Source organism: Phoca vitulina, unplaced genomic scaffold (assembly GCF_004348235.1).
Source record: "Phoca vitulina isolate PV1807 unplaced genomic scaffold, GSC_HSeal_1.0 scaffold6, whole genome shotgun sequence".
Lineage (NCBI taxonomy): Eukaryota > Metazoa > Chordata > Mammalia > Carnivora > Phocidae > Phoca > Phoca vitulina.
The window spans coordinates 15,963,794-15,979,808 of NW_022589709.1; the positions used below are offsets into that span (position 1 = coordinate 15,963,794).

General features: G+C 50.4%; 1 protein-coding gene across 1 annotated transcript in view; it reads right to left on the reverse strand.

Moving 5' to 3' along the window:
* Nucleotides 1–16,015, reverse strand: part of STK10 (serine/threonine kinase 10) — a 118,530-nt gene that overhangs the window by 23,070 nt on the left and 79,445 nt on the right. Inside the window, exons 8-12 of the mRNA XM_032403706.1 lie at nucleotides 13,434–13,568; nucleotides 10,824–11,369; nucleotides 8,260–8,390; nucleotides 3,797–3,920; nucleotides 3,205–3,384 (exon numbers count right to left, since the gene is read on the reverse strand). Of these exons, the coding sequence (XP_032259597.1) occupies nucleotides 3,205–3,384; nucleotides 3,797–3,920; nucleotides 8,260–8,390; nucleotides 10,824–11,369; nucleotides 13,434–13,568 (1,116 nt within the window). The remainder of the gene's footprint in view (nucleotides 1–3,204; nucleotides 3,385–3,796; nucleotides 3,921–8,259; nucleotides 8,391–10,823; nucleotides 11,370–13,433; nucleotides 13,569–16,015) is intronic.

Sequence of the window (16,015 nt, forward strand, 5' to 3'; positions counted from 1 at the left end):
GGGCCTCCCTGAGACAGAACTCAGTGCCAGGAGGCAACGCCAAAACCTGAAGAGGAAGGACTCCTGGTGACACCTCTGCCCTCCTGCTCAGAGGCCAGCAAGCGTGCTCAAGCCGGCTGGAAATAGGCTTCTGTCTTTTATAATAGAAAAGGGAGAAGAGATTCATGACATTTCTCTCTAAGGCACCCAGAATTCCTGAGACAGTTCTGAGGAACCCACACCTTTCCAGGTGTCTGACACCCCAAACTCACTGGCAGAGGGCTCTTAGGAGCAGCTGGTGGAAAAATACTGTCCATGATCAAAAGAACATTCCAGGGGAGTTCTTCCGGCATGGTGAGTGTAAGCCAAAGCAGCTTCTCTCTCCTACTGACTACAATGAAAAACCCTGGTAAAATACAAAAAAGAACTACCCGAGGGCTCTGAAAAGTAAACAAAAACAGGTGACCATGAGAGGAGCCCAAACTTATAGAAGAGGTTAGAACAGTTTCCTAATTTTTTTTCCTTTTGTGCTCCTGGCTTCGCACCAGTCCCAGACCTGCACAGTGGTGCAGTGGGAACGCTAACTAAAACTCTGTAAGAAACCTCATGTTCTGGGCTTGTGCAGGTCAAAGAGTGTATGGGAAGAATCCCAGAGAGAAGGCAGCAGGAGGAGGGAAACCCTAATTCTGTGCATGAGCCCACGCACATCTCAAGTTCACCCGCGCTGAGCGGGACAAGACAGACCCAAAGCAGTATAGCAGGGGCTTTGAAAACCACACTATGACTGGAGCTGCCACCCACAGAAGACAAGACAGAACCTGTGGTCTGAGACTACCAGGATCGGACTGCCTGCTAAAATAAAAAAGTCAACATTCTCTAGATTGTAACAGGACCCAGAGTCTACAGACGGTAACATTCAAAATGGCAATGATAAATCCAAACTTAACATACAAAGAATCGGGAACTAGGACCGATTTTCAAAAAAAAAAAAACTGTCACATGCCAATTCCAGGATGACCCAGACATTGGAATTACCAGACAAAAACTTTAAAGCAGCTATTATAACTGCACTCCGTCAGGTGAAGGTAAACATACTTGAGGTTAATGGAAACAGAAATACAAACCTTAAAAAAGAGACAAGGGGCGCCTGGGGTGGCTCAGTTGGTTAAGCATCTGACTCTTGGTTGCAGCTCAGGTCACGATCTCGGGGTCGTGGGATCGAGCCCCGTGTCAGGCTCTGTGCTCAGTGCGTAGTCAGCTTCTCCCTCTCCCTCTGCCCCTCTCCCACACGCATGCACATGTGCTCTCTCAAATAAATAAATAAAATCTTTTAAAAAGAGACACGCAAAAAAACTTAGGACTAAACAATACAGCATCTGACACTAAACACAGAAAGCACTGGACAGAGCCAGGGTGGAATGGAGGTGACAGAGGGGCCAGGGAATTTGAAGAGCGAGTAATAAAAATTATATAACATGAAGAGAGAGAAAGGATTACAAAGACTAAAGTGTTAGAGACTTACAGGAAAATACCAAAGGTGTAATATTCGTGTTTTGGGGAGTGCCAGAAGGAAAGGAGAAAGAGATGGGTATAGAAAATGCACACCTATAATGGCCAAAACCTTCTGGCTTCCGTGGCAGTGAACAGCATCTTGAGAGTGGGGTTCCTCTCTCTTTTGCTCAGTACCCCCAGCACCTAGCACAGTGCCATCGTATGGATAGTCAATAAAAGAGGTGCTGAGTAGCTCTCATTTTGATAGGAGGTAAGTGGGACTCAGGAAAGTTGCTGTCTAAAGCTCAACATAGTTAGTGGTCCAGAGCCAAGACTCAGAACCAGGCCTGACTCCCAAGCCTGTGCCCCCTGCCCTGGAGCTGGAGGTGTGCTTAGTATCAGCACCGTACCCCAGCCCACTGGCCTGGCTCTCAGCAGGAGGGCCAGGTAAGGCCAGTGAGGCACTCATCTCAGGCATAAAAGGGAGTACCATAAACTTCAGTAATCAAGATAAATTACATTTAAAAATTTCAGAATTCATGCCCAAAATCATGACTATCAAATTTTTTTTTAAGATTTTATTTATTTGACAGAGAGCAAGAGAGAGAGCACAAGCAGGGGGAACAGCAGGAGAAGGGAGAGGGAGAAGCAGACTCCCCGCTGAGCAGGGAGCCCGATGCGGGGCTCGATCTAGGACCCTGGGATCATGACCTGAGCTGAAGGCAGACGCTTAACCAACTGAGCCACCCAGGCGCCCCATGAATATCAAAATTTTAAATACAGACAGGATCCAGCCCTATATTTGCAGGACTCAAACTCATCATCTCACCCTAATCTTGGCCCTGTTGGATGCGGACTTTTAAGTAACTGACATTCTGTTCATCATGAATATTTTGCAGTAATTTTTATTTTAAAACACTACACTAGGATATTATTTATCTTGATGATTACCAAGGTTTTCGGCGCCCCCTTCAGTTTTGTGCCCACATGTCTCACCCCAGCCCTGCCCCTGCAGCTGCCTGAGGCCCCCTGGATACAACAAACGTCACACCCACACACCGCAGTCTGGGAGCTGGGCTCTGAGGCCGGCAGCACCACAGACCACCCTTAGAGGCTGTTCTGCACACTGGGGATGGCCAGCAAGTGTGGCCCAGCCTGCCGGTGACAGGCTCCACAGAGGGACGTGTGCACTGTTCTTTGGGACCCAGATGCCCTTCCCCAGGGCAGGCTGGGAAATCGGCCCCTCTCCCTTTGTCTCAGGACCATCTACCTCTTTGCCACCTCCCCCTTCCTCTTCCAGCTGGGAGAGAACAGAGAAGAAGAGCCACGTGGGTCCCAACTAGGGGACTGCTGTTTGGGCAGAAGGAGGGCAGGGCACAAAAGACATACTGCGTTTGCCACCCAGCACCCGCTCCCCCTTCTGGTCAAAGCATCTCAGATCCCTCTGGGCTACCATCCCTTCCTTCTCCCCTGCTCCCTTTCAGCTGGGGTTGCTAGGCTGGGAGGATGTCCAGGAAGCTGCCTGGGAGTCAAGTCAACACACGACAGCAGAGCCCATATGATGGAGAAGTGGCTCCTCACGGTACAGCTGGAGCACATAAACCCAGACACACGGACGTGAGCTCCTCAGGTATACGAGCTCCCCAAATTCCCTCTGTTGCTGAAGTGGGGCTCGGCTGGGGTTTTGATCACTTGCAACCTAGACGCCCCAGCCTCCACCCAACACGTATTCACCTCCTTCTTCATCAGTTTGAGCTGCTCCTGGAACCGGGTGTAGTCCCGATCCTGCTCCAGCCGGATCCGCCTGGCCTCCTCCCGGCGGCGCACGGCATGGTCCTGCTCCATCCTCTCCACTTGCTGTTTCTGCTGGCGCTCCAGGTTCTCCAGCTCCGTGTCAAAGAACTTCTTCTTGGCCTGGAAGGAGCAGAAGGAGAAATTCAGCAAAGTCACTCTATACTTGGGAGGAAGATGGGAAGCAAGATGGGGAGAGCCCAGACCTTATCTTCAGACCTGGGCTTGAATCCCAGCTCGACCACCTCTTTGCCCCGTGACCTGGAACAAGTCACCTAACCTTGGTGAGTCTCTGTTTCCTCATGTGCAAAAGGCAGACCGGACTGTCTACCTTGCATGGTACTCAACAAAGGTCAGTCTCCCTCTGGACACTCTCCCGAACAACTCAGAAAAGCACTGGGGCTTTCATGAGATTCTGGGTTTACAAAGCCAATGCCTCAGGAGATCAGGAAAACACAGGAATTGGGCTCTCTACTGCCCTTAAAGAAAACACGGAGCAAGAAGCCCTCTGGGGACCCATCCTTTTCACACTCACATTGATTTCTTGTTCAAAACGTTTATGCATCTGCTCCAGCTGCAGCTCATGCTTGCTGCTCAGCTGGGTCTGGTTCCGGTGTTCTTCTTTCTGGAGGAGCCGAAGCTCTCGGAGCTCCTGGCGCCTGAAGGGTGAAAGGATGTGCATCTCAGCAATCACGTAACTCTGGCTAGATACACTAGAGGCTGGCGCGTGGAACGGGGCAGAGGCAGGACTAGAACTCAGGCTGAACTTATTTATTGACAGGCAAAACATTAATGAGCAATGTATAAAGAGTACTTACAAATCAATTAGAAAAACAGGAGGAGCCTACTTTTAAAAAGGAACACAAAACACGAATAGACATGAAAGAAAAAACAAAAAGAAATTTTAAAATTACCTAATATGGATATGAGGTGCAAATTAAAAATTCCATTTTCATTAAAAAGGCAAGAGTATAGGGGCAACTGATACTTTCATAACCTGAGGGTATGGACTGGTAAATTCCGGAGGACAACTGGTAATAAGTTCATGCCTTTTGACACAGTATTTCCACTTCTAGATATTGATTCTATAGAAATATTCATAGATGCACAACATAACTGAGTAAGAATATCCATAACAAAATTATTTATAATAGTCCAAAACTAAAAATGACTTAAATGTTCATCATATAGGTCTAATTAAATAAATTAAAATGTATCCACCTGATGTTAATTTTGTGTACACAACCATGAAAAAAATCAAGTTTTAAAAAATATTTAATTACATGGAAAAACATCTGTTAAAAATGGGACAATTTTTTTTTTTTAAATGTAACAATTCTACATGAACAGATTTGGAATGATCTCTAAGTGAAAAAAGCAAGGTGTTGACAAGTGGGTCTATTATTGTTACCCTACCTTATGGGAGAAAAATAAAAAAAATTTATATGTCTGTGTGTTCACTTTCCTATTTAAACACTGTACTTCAAGAAGGATTACATATAAAATATTAACACAGAAAGGGGAACCAAAGGAAAGGGAGGGAGGGAGATTTTTCACTATTTACCCTCTTCTTTTTTTTTGTTTTATTTTCGTTTCTTTGAATTTCGAACCATGACATTGTATTAACTATTCAAAATATCAATACAATAAAAACTTGACCTAAACCACAGAGTACACCTTAATTTTGTAACACATATATTGTTGATGCGTATGTATATGTGTTTATGTGTTTACACACACACACACAAATAACTGCAGGATAAATTCCAAAGTGTTAACTGTGTTTCTTTCTGCGCAAATCCACTAAAGGTTGATATGGATCATTTATGTCATCAGAAAAGAAAATGATGCAGAAAGAACGTGGGCTTCCTGACTATGAATCAGGCCTCCCTGGCAGGCTCTCAGGATTTGGGTCCATGAGGCCTGTGTCCTGTTCTCGGCCAGAGTCCATCTGCCTCCCAACTAGAGGCCAGCACGCTCCTGGGGGTCAGAGGAACCTTGTTTGAATCTTAAGCTCTGCTGACTTCCGGCTGGGTGCACTCAGGCAGTCACTCGATCTCTAGGCCCCTCTTCCTGCATCTGTAAACTGCACAGATCATGTCTACCTCTCAGGTTCTTTGAGGGCTAAATGCGGGGATGCCTGTTGTACCCCCCTGGCATGCGCAGACAAGTGGTAAAACTCGCTAACTTTGTTACTGAGTGGTAGCAGCTGGAGTGATCATAACAAGAGGCAAAGGCTTCTAGGTCTCTGGGAAACCAGAGACACTCTTCACAGCCATATAAAGAAGCTTCCATCTGAGCCTCTGCTCTTTGGGCAGTAAGAGGGCTGAGAGTGTTAACGAAGACACAGAAATCCTGACTCCAAAGAAACTAAGGCTCAGAGAACACCTGACCAAAAAACAAAGGAATACAAAAGAAGGTGGGCGGCCAGGTGCGAACACTAACTCCCTGCCCCACCTGGGTTCTCACGAGGGAAGGCAGGCCGAGAGACAGGCTGATGTCTTATAGAAGGACGGCACTGGCCCCAGCAATTTTAGGGAAAAGGAGAAAGAACTCTGACCTAGAAGCCTCAGTCTGGGAGAGTGAATATCTGGTCACACAGTTCAAAGCCTGTGTGTGACCCAATTCGCTGGAAATCCTAGCATCCATGAAGGCCGGGGGGTGGACTGGGGGTGCGGTGGGGGGCGACAGCCAGCCGGGGAACAATGAGAGCCTTCCACACCCCTGCACAGCCTGGCAGCCTAGCCGGGTACACAGGACACTCGGCCCTCCGGACCGGGAGAGAGGCCCTCGACCTCTGCGAAGACTCACCTTTCAAACCTGAGCAACACACAGCTCCTCTGCTTAGCAAAAGGGTGGGGGCCTAGGGCCAGGGCCAGAGGGCATCGATTCTAGACGGGGTATGGTGGATCTACAGTTTCAACCCAGGAACCCGAACTGCCCAGAGAGGAGATGATGATGGAAAGGAAACTCAGCCCTTGAGGTCTGAAGCTTAGGAGAATAGGTCGCCTCCCAAGCGACCAGGAAAATGGAAGGTGGTGTCATCCTCCAAGAGCAACCATGCTCCCACCCTCTGTCATGAGCCTCCCCAGCCCCCATGACCAGGATGCGTGTGTGTGTGTGTGTGTGTGTGTGTGTGTACACGTGTACATGCATTCATGCAGAAATGCAGAAACACCACTGATGGAAAGTCAGCCTCTCATCTTTGTGGTCCCTAGAGGGGGAAAGTGCCCCAGAGCATCCAAAACTGCTTCAGTTTGGCTTTGGAATGCTTGTGCTTTTTAAAAAGATAAATGTGTTCAATGTTCTAGAAATATTCTCCAACTAATAATGAATTTATCCTGCAAAGGTCTGGCTCCAAGGCCTCCCTGACTGCTAAGCCCCCCACCCCTGACAGCCCCAGGAAGCTGCCGGTCCAGTGGAAGCCTGGTAGAACCCTCACACAGATAGGTCTAGTTAGAATCGCAGCTCTAGCTTCTCACCTGGGTGACCCAAGGCAAATAACTTAACCTGCCAAGAAACTGTTTCCTCATTTACAAAATGGGGGAAATAGCGTCTCCCCGAGGAGGGCTGTTAGGGGGCCTGAGCACCTCCAAAGTGCAGAGATGGCTCCCAGCAGACAGCTTTGCCTCACACTCTCCTCCCCTCACCAGTCTCACTGGTTTTGCCTCCAAGATGTATGTTGAACTGACCCCTTCTTCCCTCCTCCCGGCCACTGCCCCAGCCCAAGCCTGCAGCCCGACTGTGCCGGACAGGGTCTCCCTGTCACCCTGTGCAGCATCGCCCTCTACAGCCCACAGTCCTGCAGCTTCCAGAGCCATCTCTCCGAAGGGAAACGAAAGCCAGTCACTCTCCAGCTATCTTACTCTGGCTGCCCCTGGGATAAAATCCACACTCCACCCTGGCCCACAGGCCTACGTGACCTCTGCCCTCACGCTGCACACTCCAGCCCTATCCTTTCAGCTTCCTAAACAAGCCCAGCAGTCACTCCTCGGGCCTTAGCTTTGCAGCTCCCTCTGTGCCCCCCCAGCCACTCCACTGGGGGTCTCCCACATACAGAGCAGCCTCCCCCCAACCCAGGGGCTCACTATCATATCACCCATTACTTCCTTCACAGCGTGTACTACAATTGGGGATGACTTTTTATCACGTGTTGGCCCATCAGGTCTAAGTTCTACAACAGCAACAGCCTCAACTATCTGAATCACTACCATGTCCCCCAACCTGGTAGATGGGCAAGTACATGGGTAGATGGAATGATGGATGGGTGGGTGAGTGAGTAGATGAATGGATGGGTGAATAGAAGAGTAGAGGGATGGGTAGGTGGCTGAGTGGATGGGTGAATGAGTGGATGGATGGGTGGGTGAATAAGTGGGTGGATGGGTGAGTGGGTGCATGGGTGGGTAGGCGGGTGGGTGGGTAGATGGGTGGGTGTGTGTGTGGGTGGGTGGGTGGATGAGTGGGTGGATGGATAGATAGATGGGTGGGTAGATGAGTGGATGGATGGGTGGGTGGATGAGTGGATGGATGGGTGGGTGGATGAGTGGATGGATGGGTGGGTAGATGAGTGGATGGATGGGTGGGTGGATGAGTGGATGGATGGGTGGGTAGGTGAGAGGATGGATGGATGGATGGATGGGTGAATGTGAACTGATGGGTAGATGAGAGAGTGGGTGGGTGGTGGGTGAGAGGATGGATGATGGGTAGATGAGTGGGTGGATGGATATGTGGGTAGATGGATGGAGGAGTGGATGGATGGATGGTGGGTAGATGAGTGGGTGGACATATAGGTAAATGGATGGGCAGGTGGATGAGTAAATAGGTGGATGGGTAGATGAATGGATGGGTGCTCTGGGGAGTGCAGGAGCAAAACCAGTTGCCTTTTGTGTCCTTGACCCCTCACTTCATGCTGAGTTCTGTAACCAAAGGAACCTACAACCCTCCCTCTCACCACATCCCCACCCTGTTACCACCATCAGCAGCCAATCCCAGGCTTGCCTGAGAAATCGCATCTCCTCATCCTTCTTCTCATCCTCGCTGATGATCTTGGAGGTGGTGATGCTCACCTCCACACCATCCACCACAAACTTGCGTGTCCTCTTGAGGGTTTTATTGTGCAGCCTTGAGTCCTGGCAGAGTAAAATCATTAGGCAAAGCTCAAGATTTCAGCTAAGAATCTGTGGATGACACAGGGGTGTGGCCCACAGCCTTCTTGGCCCCACAGCCTCGACATCCAGGTAGGACATAGCTGTCCATCATCCCCCTCTTGCCTCAAGCTTCCCATCTTGGGAGTCCTGAGTGTCTGAGCTTACCCCCTCTACTCCAGCCCTGATCTTGGCCTTCAAACACTGCCCCTTCCCGGCCCCACACCTGGCTGCCAGCACTCTCACACACAGGACGTGGCACCAGAAAGAACCGGGTTCTAATCCTCCCTCTACCACGTACTGGTTCTGTGACCCTGAGCAAGTCCCTTGTCCTGTCCAAGCCTCAGCTTCCTAAACTCATCAGAGGAAGAGCACAGCAGTGCTCACCTCCCAGGGTGCTTACAAAGACACAGCGAGAGAGTGCGTGGGGGACACAGCACAGAGCCCAGCTCATGGCGACTGTTCAGGACTTGGTATTTATATCTGACAGTTAGGACTGCAGACCACAATCTCCTACCACAGTGCCAAATCCAAAGAGCCCGGAAAACTGAAGTTCATAACTGATTTGGAAGTCAAACCCAAGCTGCCCTGAACTCCACGGGAGGCCACACCCGTCTGGAGCAGCTCCCATGAAATTATTCATAATCTTTATCTTTTTCTGTGAGTAATCATGCATTTCAGACACAACTGCTCAGAGTGCTGCCAAGACTCCTCGGGGGGTTTGAATACCCTCTGAAAATTGCTCCCGACTCAGCTGAGAGCCTGTGCGCCTGCCCTGGAGTCATCATGGCATCTCCCCCCTCTGACCTCAGTGGGCTTCCGAGGCCCTTGCTGGCGTAGCCCAGCCCTGCGTTCCGGACTCTGCCCCGAGGGCCTTCCAGCCAGAACAAAGAGGGCAGGCCAGGGCTGCGTACCGCAGTAAGTCTCCATCCCCTCAAAGTGGGCTCTGAAGCCCCGCTCCTGCTCAGCCAGGACCAGTGGCCAGCACTCACTCCCTGAGGGCTCACCGCCCCCCAGGCTTCCAGGGGCTCCGGACACCATGGGCACTGAGCAGCCCCACCCGACTCTCCTCCTCCTCCAGTGCCCAGCCGGCGCGTGCTAGGGCTCAACTCCAGACTACCGGTGAGAGATGGGGAGTGGCGGGGAGGAAAGGGGCCCGGGGGCTACAGCCCCCCCACTAGAACTACTCGGGGTCACGGGGCCTCCTGCCGTCCCCCCCACACACCCCCCCCCCAAGGTAACAGGCTCCTCATCTCGCTGCGGGTGCTGACACAGTCCATGGACTCTTAGAACAGCTGTGTTCCCGGACTCACTGCCAGTCAGCCAGCAAAGGAATGTTCTCAACACCCGTGAGAAGAGGTAGGGGAGACCCTGCTCTGCTCTTTACTTTTTATAATTACCTTTTTTTTTTTTCTTTTGGCTTAGGTGTCTTTTTAAGTGGAGAAGGGACAGGCTATCGTCTTAAGGCAGCTGAGGGGCCCTGATGCTGCGTGTACATTAGAACCACTGTCTGTGCTTGTCCTGGTGACATGTTAGAACCGTGCTCTCCTTCTCTTCCTGAAGCTAATTCTTGGGCTGGCTGGCTGCTTTTCCTTCTTTCACTTCCCTTCGTTTAGCAAATATTTTTGAGTCTCTACTGTGTGGTTTCCACCAAGTAAACAACAGGAGAAAAAAACAAAACAATACAGTATCTTCCCTAAAATCAGCCTCGGCTGGGGATGAGCCTCAGTGTGGCCTGGTCAAGTGGCCAAGAGTGAGTTCAAGAACATCCTGAGATTTATCAGTGTGGGCAGGGGGGCGTCAGCCCTTCCTGAGGGGGCAGCCAGGCTTCCACTGGGAGAGCAGAATGGGGTTCAGAGCACCAAGTCTGTGGGGCTGCCCAGCTCTCCACTCCCCACCTAAGCCTCCGTCTGCTCATCTGTACACGGAGATGATGAGGGAGCCTCCATTTTCTTTAAAGCACTTCTCAGTGTTGGCCTCCATGCTGAGCCCTCAAGCTCAGTGGCTACTGTCGTTCAGGTCAGCCACCTCCAGAAAGGCCACTGAGCCCCAAGAGTGCCTTAAGCCCACTCCCTGTAACTGAATCGACCAGTCAGCAGCTGGACCACATGGCTGACCCGCAAACAAGAGAACTTCACTCCTAGACCCCTCTCTCCCGAACTTCACCAAACCCAATTTAAATGGATACACAAATTGAAATTTAAACCTGAGCCAACTGCCCGGCGTGACTAAATCCCAGACTGAACTCAGATATTCTGGAGATTACACTATGAATTGAGCTCAAGGCTCTTTAAAGAAGAGCAATCCTCGTGAACCACTTAAAAGGGAAGGCGGCCACTAACGGCTTCCAAAACCAAAACTGGGCAGCACGTCCTACACACTCCGGCTCCAAACCTGTGGTAGAACCGGTGGCATTACCTTGATGGACAGAGAGCCTGTTTCTCTGTTCAGGGACAGGTCGGCTGAGAGGGAGGTGTTGTAGTCCATGCTCTCGGAGGCGGCGAGGCTGCCACACTCTGAGTCCCTCTTGGACGGGCCCAGGGCTGCCTGGGTGGGGGGCTCCAGGCTGCCGTTGGCCAACTTCTCGGCACCCAAGGTCTCCAGGGCACTGCTGTTGGGACGGCTCTGGCTTGCTTTCTGGGACCTGTTGGCTGCTGGACTGAGGTCCCCGCCGTGGTCAGCGACTTGCTTCTCCTCGGACACCTGAATTCTGGCATCCATGGACACTGGCCGGGACTTCCGGAAGGGTGCTGGCACTGCCAGGCCAGTCTCATTTCCAGGAGCCACATCTGGGGGGTTGGTGGTTTGGAGGGATCTGTCCCCCGAGGGCTGGCTGGGCCCATTCACACTGTCCTGAGGCTGGCTGGGTGGCACTGGAGTGAAGGATGATTCTTTGAGAAGCTTGTCGGTATCGAGACTCAGTTGACTCACCTCAGAAGAGTCTCGAGTATGGTTCCCCAGAGGCTAGGAAGGAAAAAGTCAAGACCATGCTATTTTATGTCTAAGACAGGAGTGAGGGATGCAGTAGGGCCGGAAAGTCAGACACTCACAAGGTGAAGTAGGCCAGGGTCAAGGACATACCATAGTCATCCCTCTCCAGTGAGCCACAGTCCTCACGACTCCCTACTGTCTAACCTACAGTAGAATTACTACTTGTTTCGAGTTCATTGAATACCTGTTCTTCCTCCTACGAGCGGAGGTAACTGTGGCCAGCTGGACAGCTCATCCCCGTCTAAGGGTGGCAGTGGCCACTCTGCTCCAGCTAATTGTGACAATGGAGACAGACCTTCCAATTTTTTAAGACAAGGCTAGAATCTGGATTTTTACCTGACGCCACCTGATTTTTAGATGGCAACTAATTCAAGTTTTTGGTTTTGTTTTTTTTAGTTGCATAAAAACCAAACCAAAACTATCGAGAAGCTAGATTCAGTCTATCATCCACAAGTTTTTAAAGTTTTGTTTTGTTTCTTAGAGCTTTTGGGGGCTGGTAAGTACTGGAAACATTGCTACTATGAAATAGAACACCCATTTCAGTGGATAAAATATAAACATCCAGGGAATGAATAAAGTGAGCACCCCCAGAGCCATCTTCCATGTCAGGAGTGGAACACTGCCCACCTCAGAGACCCCCCCCGCCTATGTCTGTCTCTCCCCTTGACATAATAGTTGTCCTGACATTGATCTCTAAGTGTTACAGGTTAGTTTGCTTGTTTTCAAATATGGTATTAATGGAATCACACCGTAGCGTTCCCTTGGGTCCTAATGGCCGCTGGCTTTAACCTTGGATATGGAAGCTTCCAGAAGGAACTCTAATCCACCTCCTTATTCAACAACCCTAGAATGATAGTTCAGGAATTCAGATCTGATCCTATCATCCCACACCAATGCCCAGCCCTTGCCTGAAACGCTCAGCCCCCACCACCTTCACAAGGGTCAGCCTCCTGCCTGTGGAAAACCAGGACGGTGTGACTGTTTTCTGCCTCCCTCCCCAACCTTGCTGTCCGCGGCGTCCTCCTGGAGACAGGACCCAGACACACCACCTCCCTCTCCCACCACGGTTTTCCTACACCTGGCCCTGCCGCCTATCAGCACAACTGGCCACATCATTCCTCGACTTCACTTTGCCCATCTCTAAAATGGAGCCCTGGTTCTCCCGTCAGAGTTGCGGAGTGCCCAGCCCCCAGCAAGGGCTCCGTAAAAGGCTAGGGCTGCAGGGCTGATTCTGCTCCTCCTCCTCGGTGCTTCCCTTCCTCATCCTGGTAAGGATTCAGGCCAGCCTGTGGCTTCTCCCAGGATCCCATCAAACTCGAGACAGCACTACACTGCCCATTCCCTGACAGATGAGTCCAGCCCCTGCCTCACTCGCTCCACGGCACCATCTGGACAGCAAGTTTCCCTCCTGGAAGAGGCCCTTCCCAAGTGGCGTCGACCAGGGATCTGAAAGCCAACAGCTCAGGACAGAATCCAGCCCACAGACATGTTTTGCTTGGCTCACAGGTTTTTTTAAAAATTTAAATTAGCTTTAATTTAAATTTAAATTCAGCCAAGTGCTGAAGCTGCTGATGGGTTACAAATGTGCCAAGACATGGGTCCCCTAGGCACTCGGGGCAGCCAGACAGGGTCTGGGGTGCCCGGAGCCCCTCGGCCTCTTGCCTTCGGTCACGTGTAGCCTTTACCTGCATTTATCCCACAGGGTGCTAAAAACATTTTCATTTTGCATGTGAGCCACAAGAGGAAAAAGGCAGGGAAGCACTGAGTCAGCTACCAACTTTTAAAAACTGGAAGATCCCATGTGAAAATCTAGATTACTGCTCTTTCCTGAAAGTGTACAGAATCTGGCCAGCACACCCCCGCTGCCTCACCCTGGCCCATGTGCTGACATACGTAACCTGTGGCATGGGGGGCTATAATCCCTGAGCTGGGGAGAACCAGGAATCCTTCCTGCACCCCCCAGGTCCCCTCTTATACCAGCCAAGGCCTGCCGGGATCCCGTCCCTCCCCAGCACCCCAGCCCTTTCCAGGCCTTACAGAGGTGGCATCCGTGGACTCCTCCTCTTCCCCCTCCTCCCGGCCATCCTCGATCTCCTCCATCACTTCGGCCTTGGCCTCGGCCACCAGCTCCCGCAGGGCCTTGTTGCTGGTGATGCTGCTGACAAAGGGATGCTGAGGGGGCAAGACACACCTGGATTAGAACCACTTTGGGCAGGAGGGGGCAGGAGGGTGCAGGCGAAGTCTTGGGGGAGGCCATCTCCCAGGCAGAGAAGGCCAGTGGCATCCCTGAGTACAATGTGAACGTGTACTTGGTAAGGGAGAGCCAGAGGCGGCCCACAAAGTCCTGTGTGTGCTGGAAGAGGCCGAATCCTGGCTCTGCCCCCCACCAGCTGTGCAACACTGAGTGTGTCACTTTCCTTCCCTGAGCTGCAGGCTCATCTCCAAAGTGGGGACGATAATGCCAAACCTATAGGGAGGTCGTAAGGATTAACCGAGATAATGCACAAGGAAGTGTTTAGCTCAAAGCAGGAGCTCAAGCGATGTTTGGGGGGTTGTTTGTACATTTGTTTGGTTTTTTTTAAAAGGTTTTAATATATGGTTTTAAAATATCTACTACAGGGGCACCTGGGTGGCTCAGTCAGTTGAGTGTCCAACTCTTGATTCCGGCTCAGGTCATGGTCTCGGGGTCCTGAGATCGAGCCCCACGTCGGGCTCCACGCTCAGTGCAGAGTCTGCTTGTCCCTCTCCCTCCCCCTGCTTGCTCTCGCTCTCTCTCAAATAAATAAGCAAAATACTTTAAAAAAAAAAAAAAATCTACTACATATCCTTTATTGAAGTGTTACTTACACCCAGTAAAGTTCACAAATCACTAAGCTCAATGACTTTTTTCCACTTATATACTAGGTATGACCATAGCCCACCTGAGACACCAAAGGTTTCCATCTCCGTATCATCAACCCCACTCCCCCTAGTTGCCCAGCCCCAGAAACTAGTTTTGCCTGTTCCCTAAATTTCATGTGAACAGAATAAAAAATATGCAGTCCTCTGTGACTGGTGGTGTGGCTGAAATCATGAGATTCGCCTACCTCACTGCATATATTGGTAAACTGGTCCTTTTTCATTCCTGTGCAGTTATCTACTGTATGGAGAGGTCACAACCTGTTTATTCATTCTGCTGCTGATGGACATTTGTGTTGTTTCCTGTTTTGAGCGACTATGAATAAAGCTATGAACGTGTGCATATAGGTAGGTCTTTGGGAACATGCATGTTTGCAAATTCTTAAGGGAGTGTCGTGTAGGTTCTATTCCTAGGCATTTACAGAAAGGTCACATCTCTAAAATAATGAAGGCTCTTTCACACACCTTGCAAAACACCAAAGCTTTTAAGGCCTCAGCAGATGTTAAATCAGCGCGAGCACCTTCCCTGATAGAAGTCTGTTCTCGGGCATCTAATCCCCAGCCCTGGGGAGTGGACGAGGATGTGAGATTGCTCACCCAGGGCCGCTTGGAAAGAGATGTTGTGTGTGTGTATTAGGGGAGCAGAGGGGTCTCATTAAATCAGAGTTTGCTCATTTGAATTTAGAGGAAGGCTCCGATGAAATCTGCCTTCACTGTCAGAAAATTTATCAGCGGAGGAACAGTGTCAACGAGATTGCAGGGAAGTATATAAGTGACTAAGAATACATTTTCAACACCTTGTAAACACATGCACCACTGATAGGTCCATTACAAATCATTTTTATGTGCTTGTTCATTTAGAACAGTTCATTTGTGGAAGGTCACGAGACAATACCCCTTCCACTCGAGCACCTAGTGGTCCTTTCTGACCTGAAAGGAATAACCCTCACTCCTTTTAAAGAGCCCTAAACCGGGCGCCTGGGTGGCTCAGTTGGTTAAGCAACTGCCTTCGGCTCAGGTCATGATCCTGGAGTCCCTGGATCGAGTCCCGCATCGGGCTCCCTGCTCAGCGAGGAGCCTGCTTCTCCCTCTGACCCTCCCCCCTCTCATGTACTCTCTCTCATTCTCGCTCTCTCAAATAAATAAATAAATCTTTAAAAAAAAAAAAAAAAAAAAAAAAAAGAGCCCTAAACCAGCCTGGCTGTCTCTAGTTAGTCCAAACTAGTAAAGATTTTAAGAATTTCATTTCTTGGGGCGCCTGGGTGGCTCAGTCAGTTAAGGTCTGCCTTCGGCTCAGGTCATGATCCCAGGGTCCTGGGATGGAGCCCCACATCAGGCTCTCTGCTCAGTGGGGAGCCCACTTCTCCCTCTGCCTGCCGCTCCCCCTGCTTGTGTTCCCTCTCTCACTATCTCTCCCTGTCAAATAAATAAAACCTTAAAAAAAATTTTTTTTCATTACTTTTCTTTCTCTCCCACGCCCCATTCATTCACTGATTCGGGCCACAGCCACATGTTGAGGCCAATGATGTGCCAGGTGCTGAGAGAAGGCTGAACGACAGGATGGGCACGGTCCCTGCCCTTGGGGCTTGCAGCTGAGTGGGAAAGAATAGGTATGTAGCCAAACGACACACAAGATCATGACAGGTCGGGGCTCCTGGGTGGCTCAGTCAGTTAAGCATCTGCCCTCGGCTCAGGTCATGATCTCAGGGTCCTGGGATTGA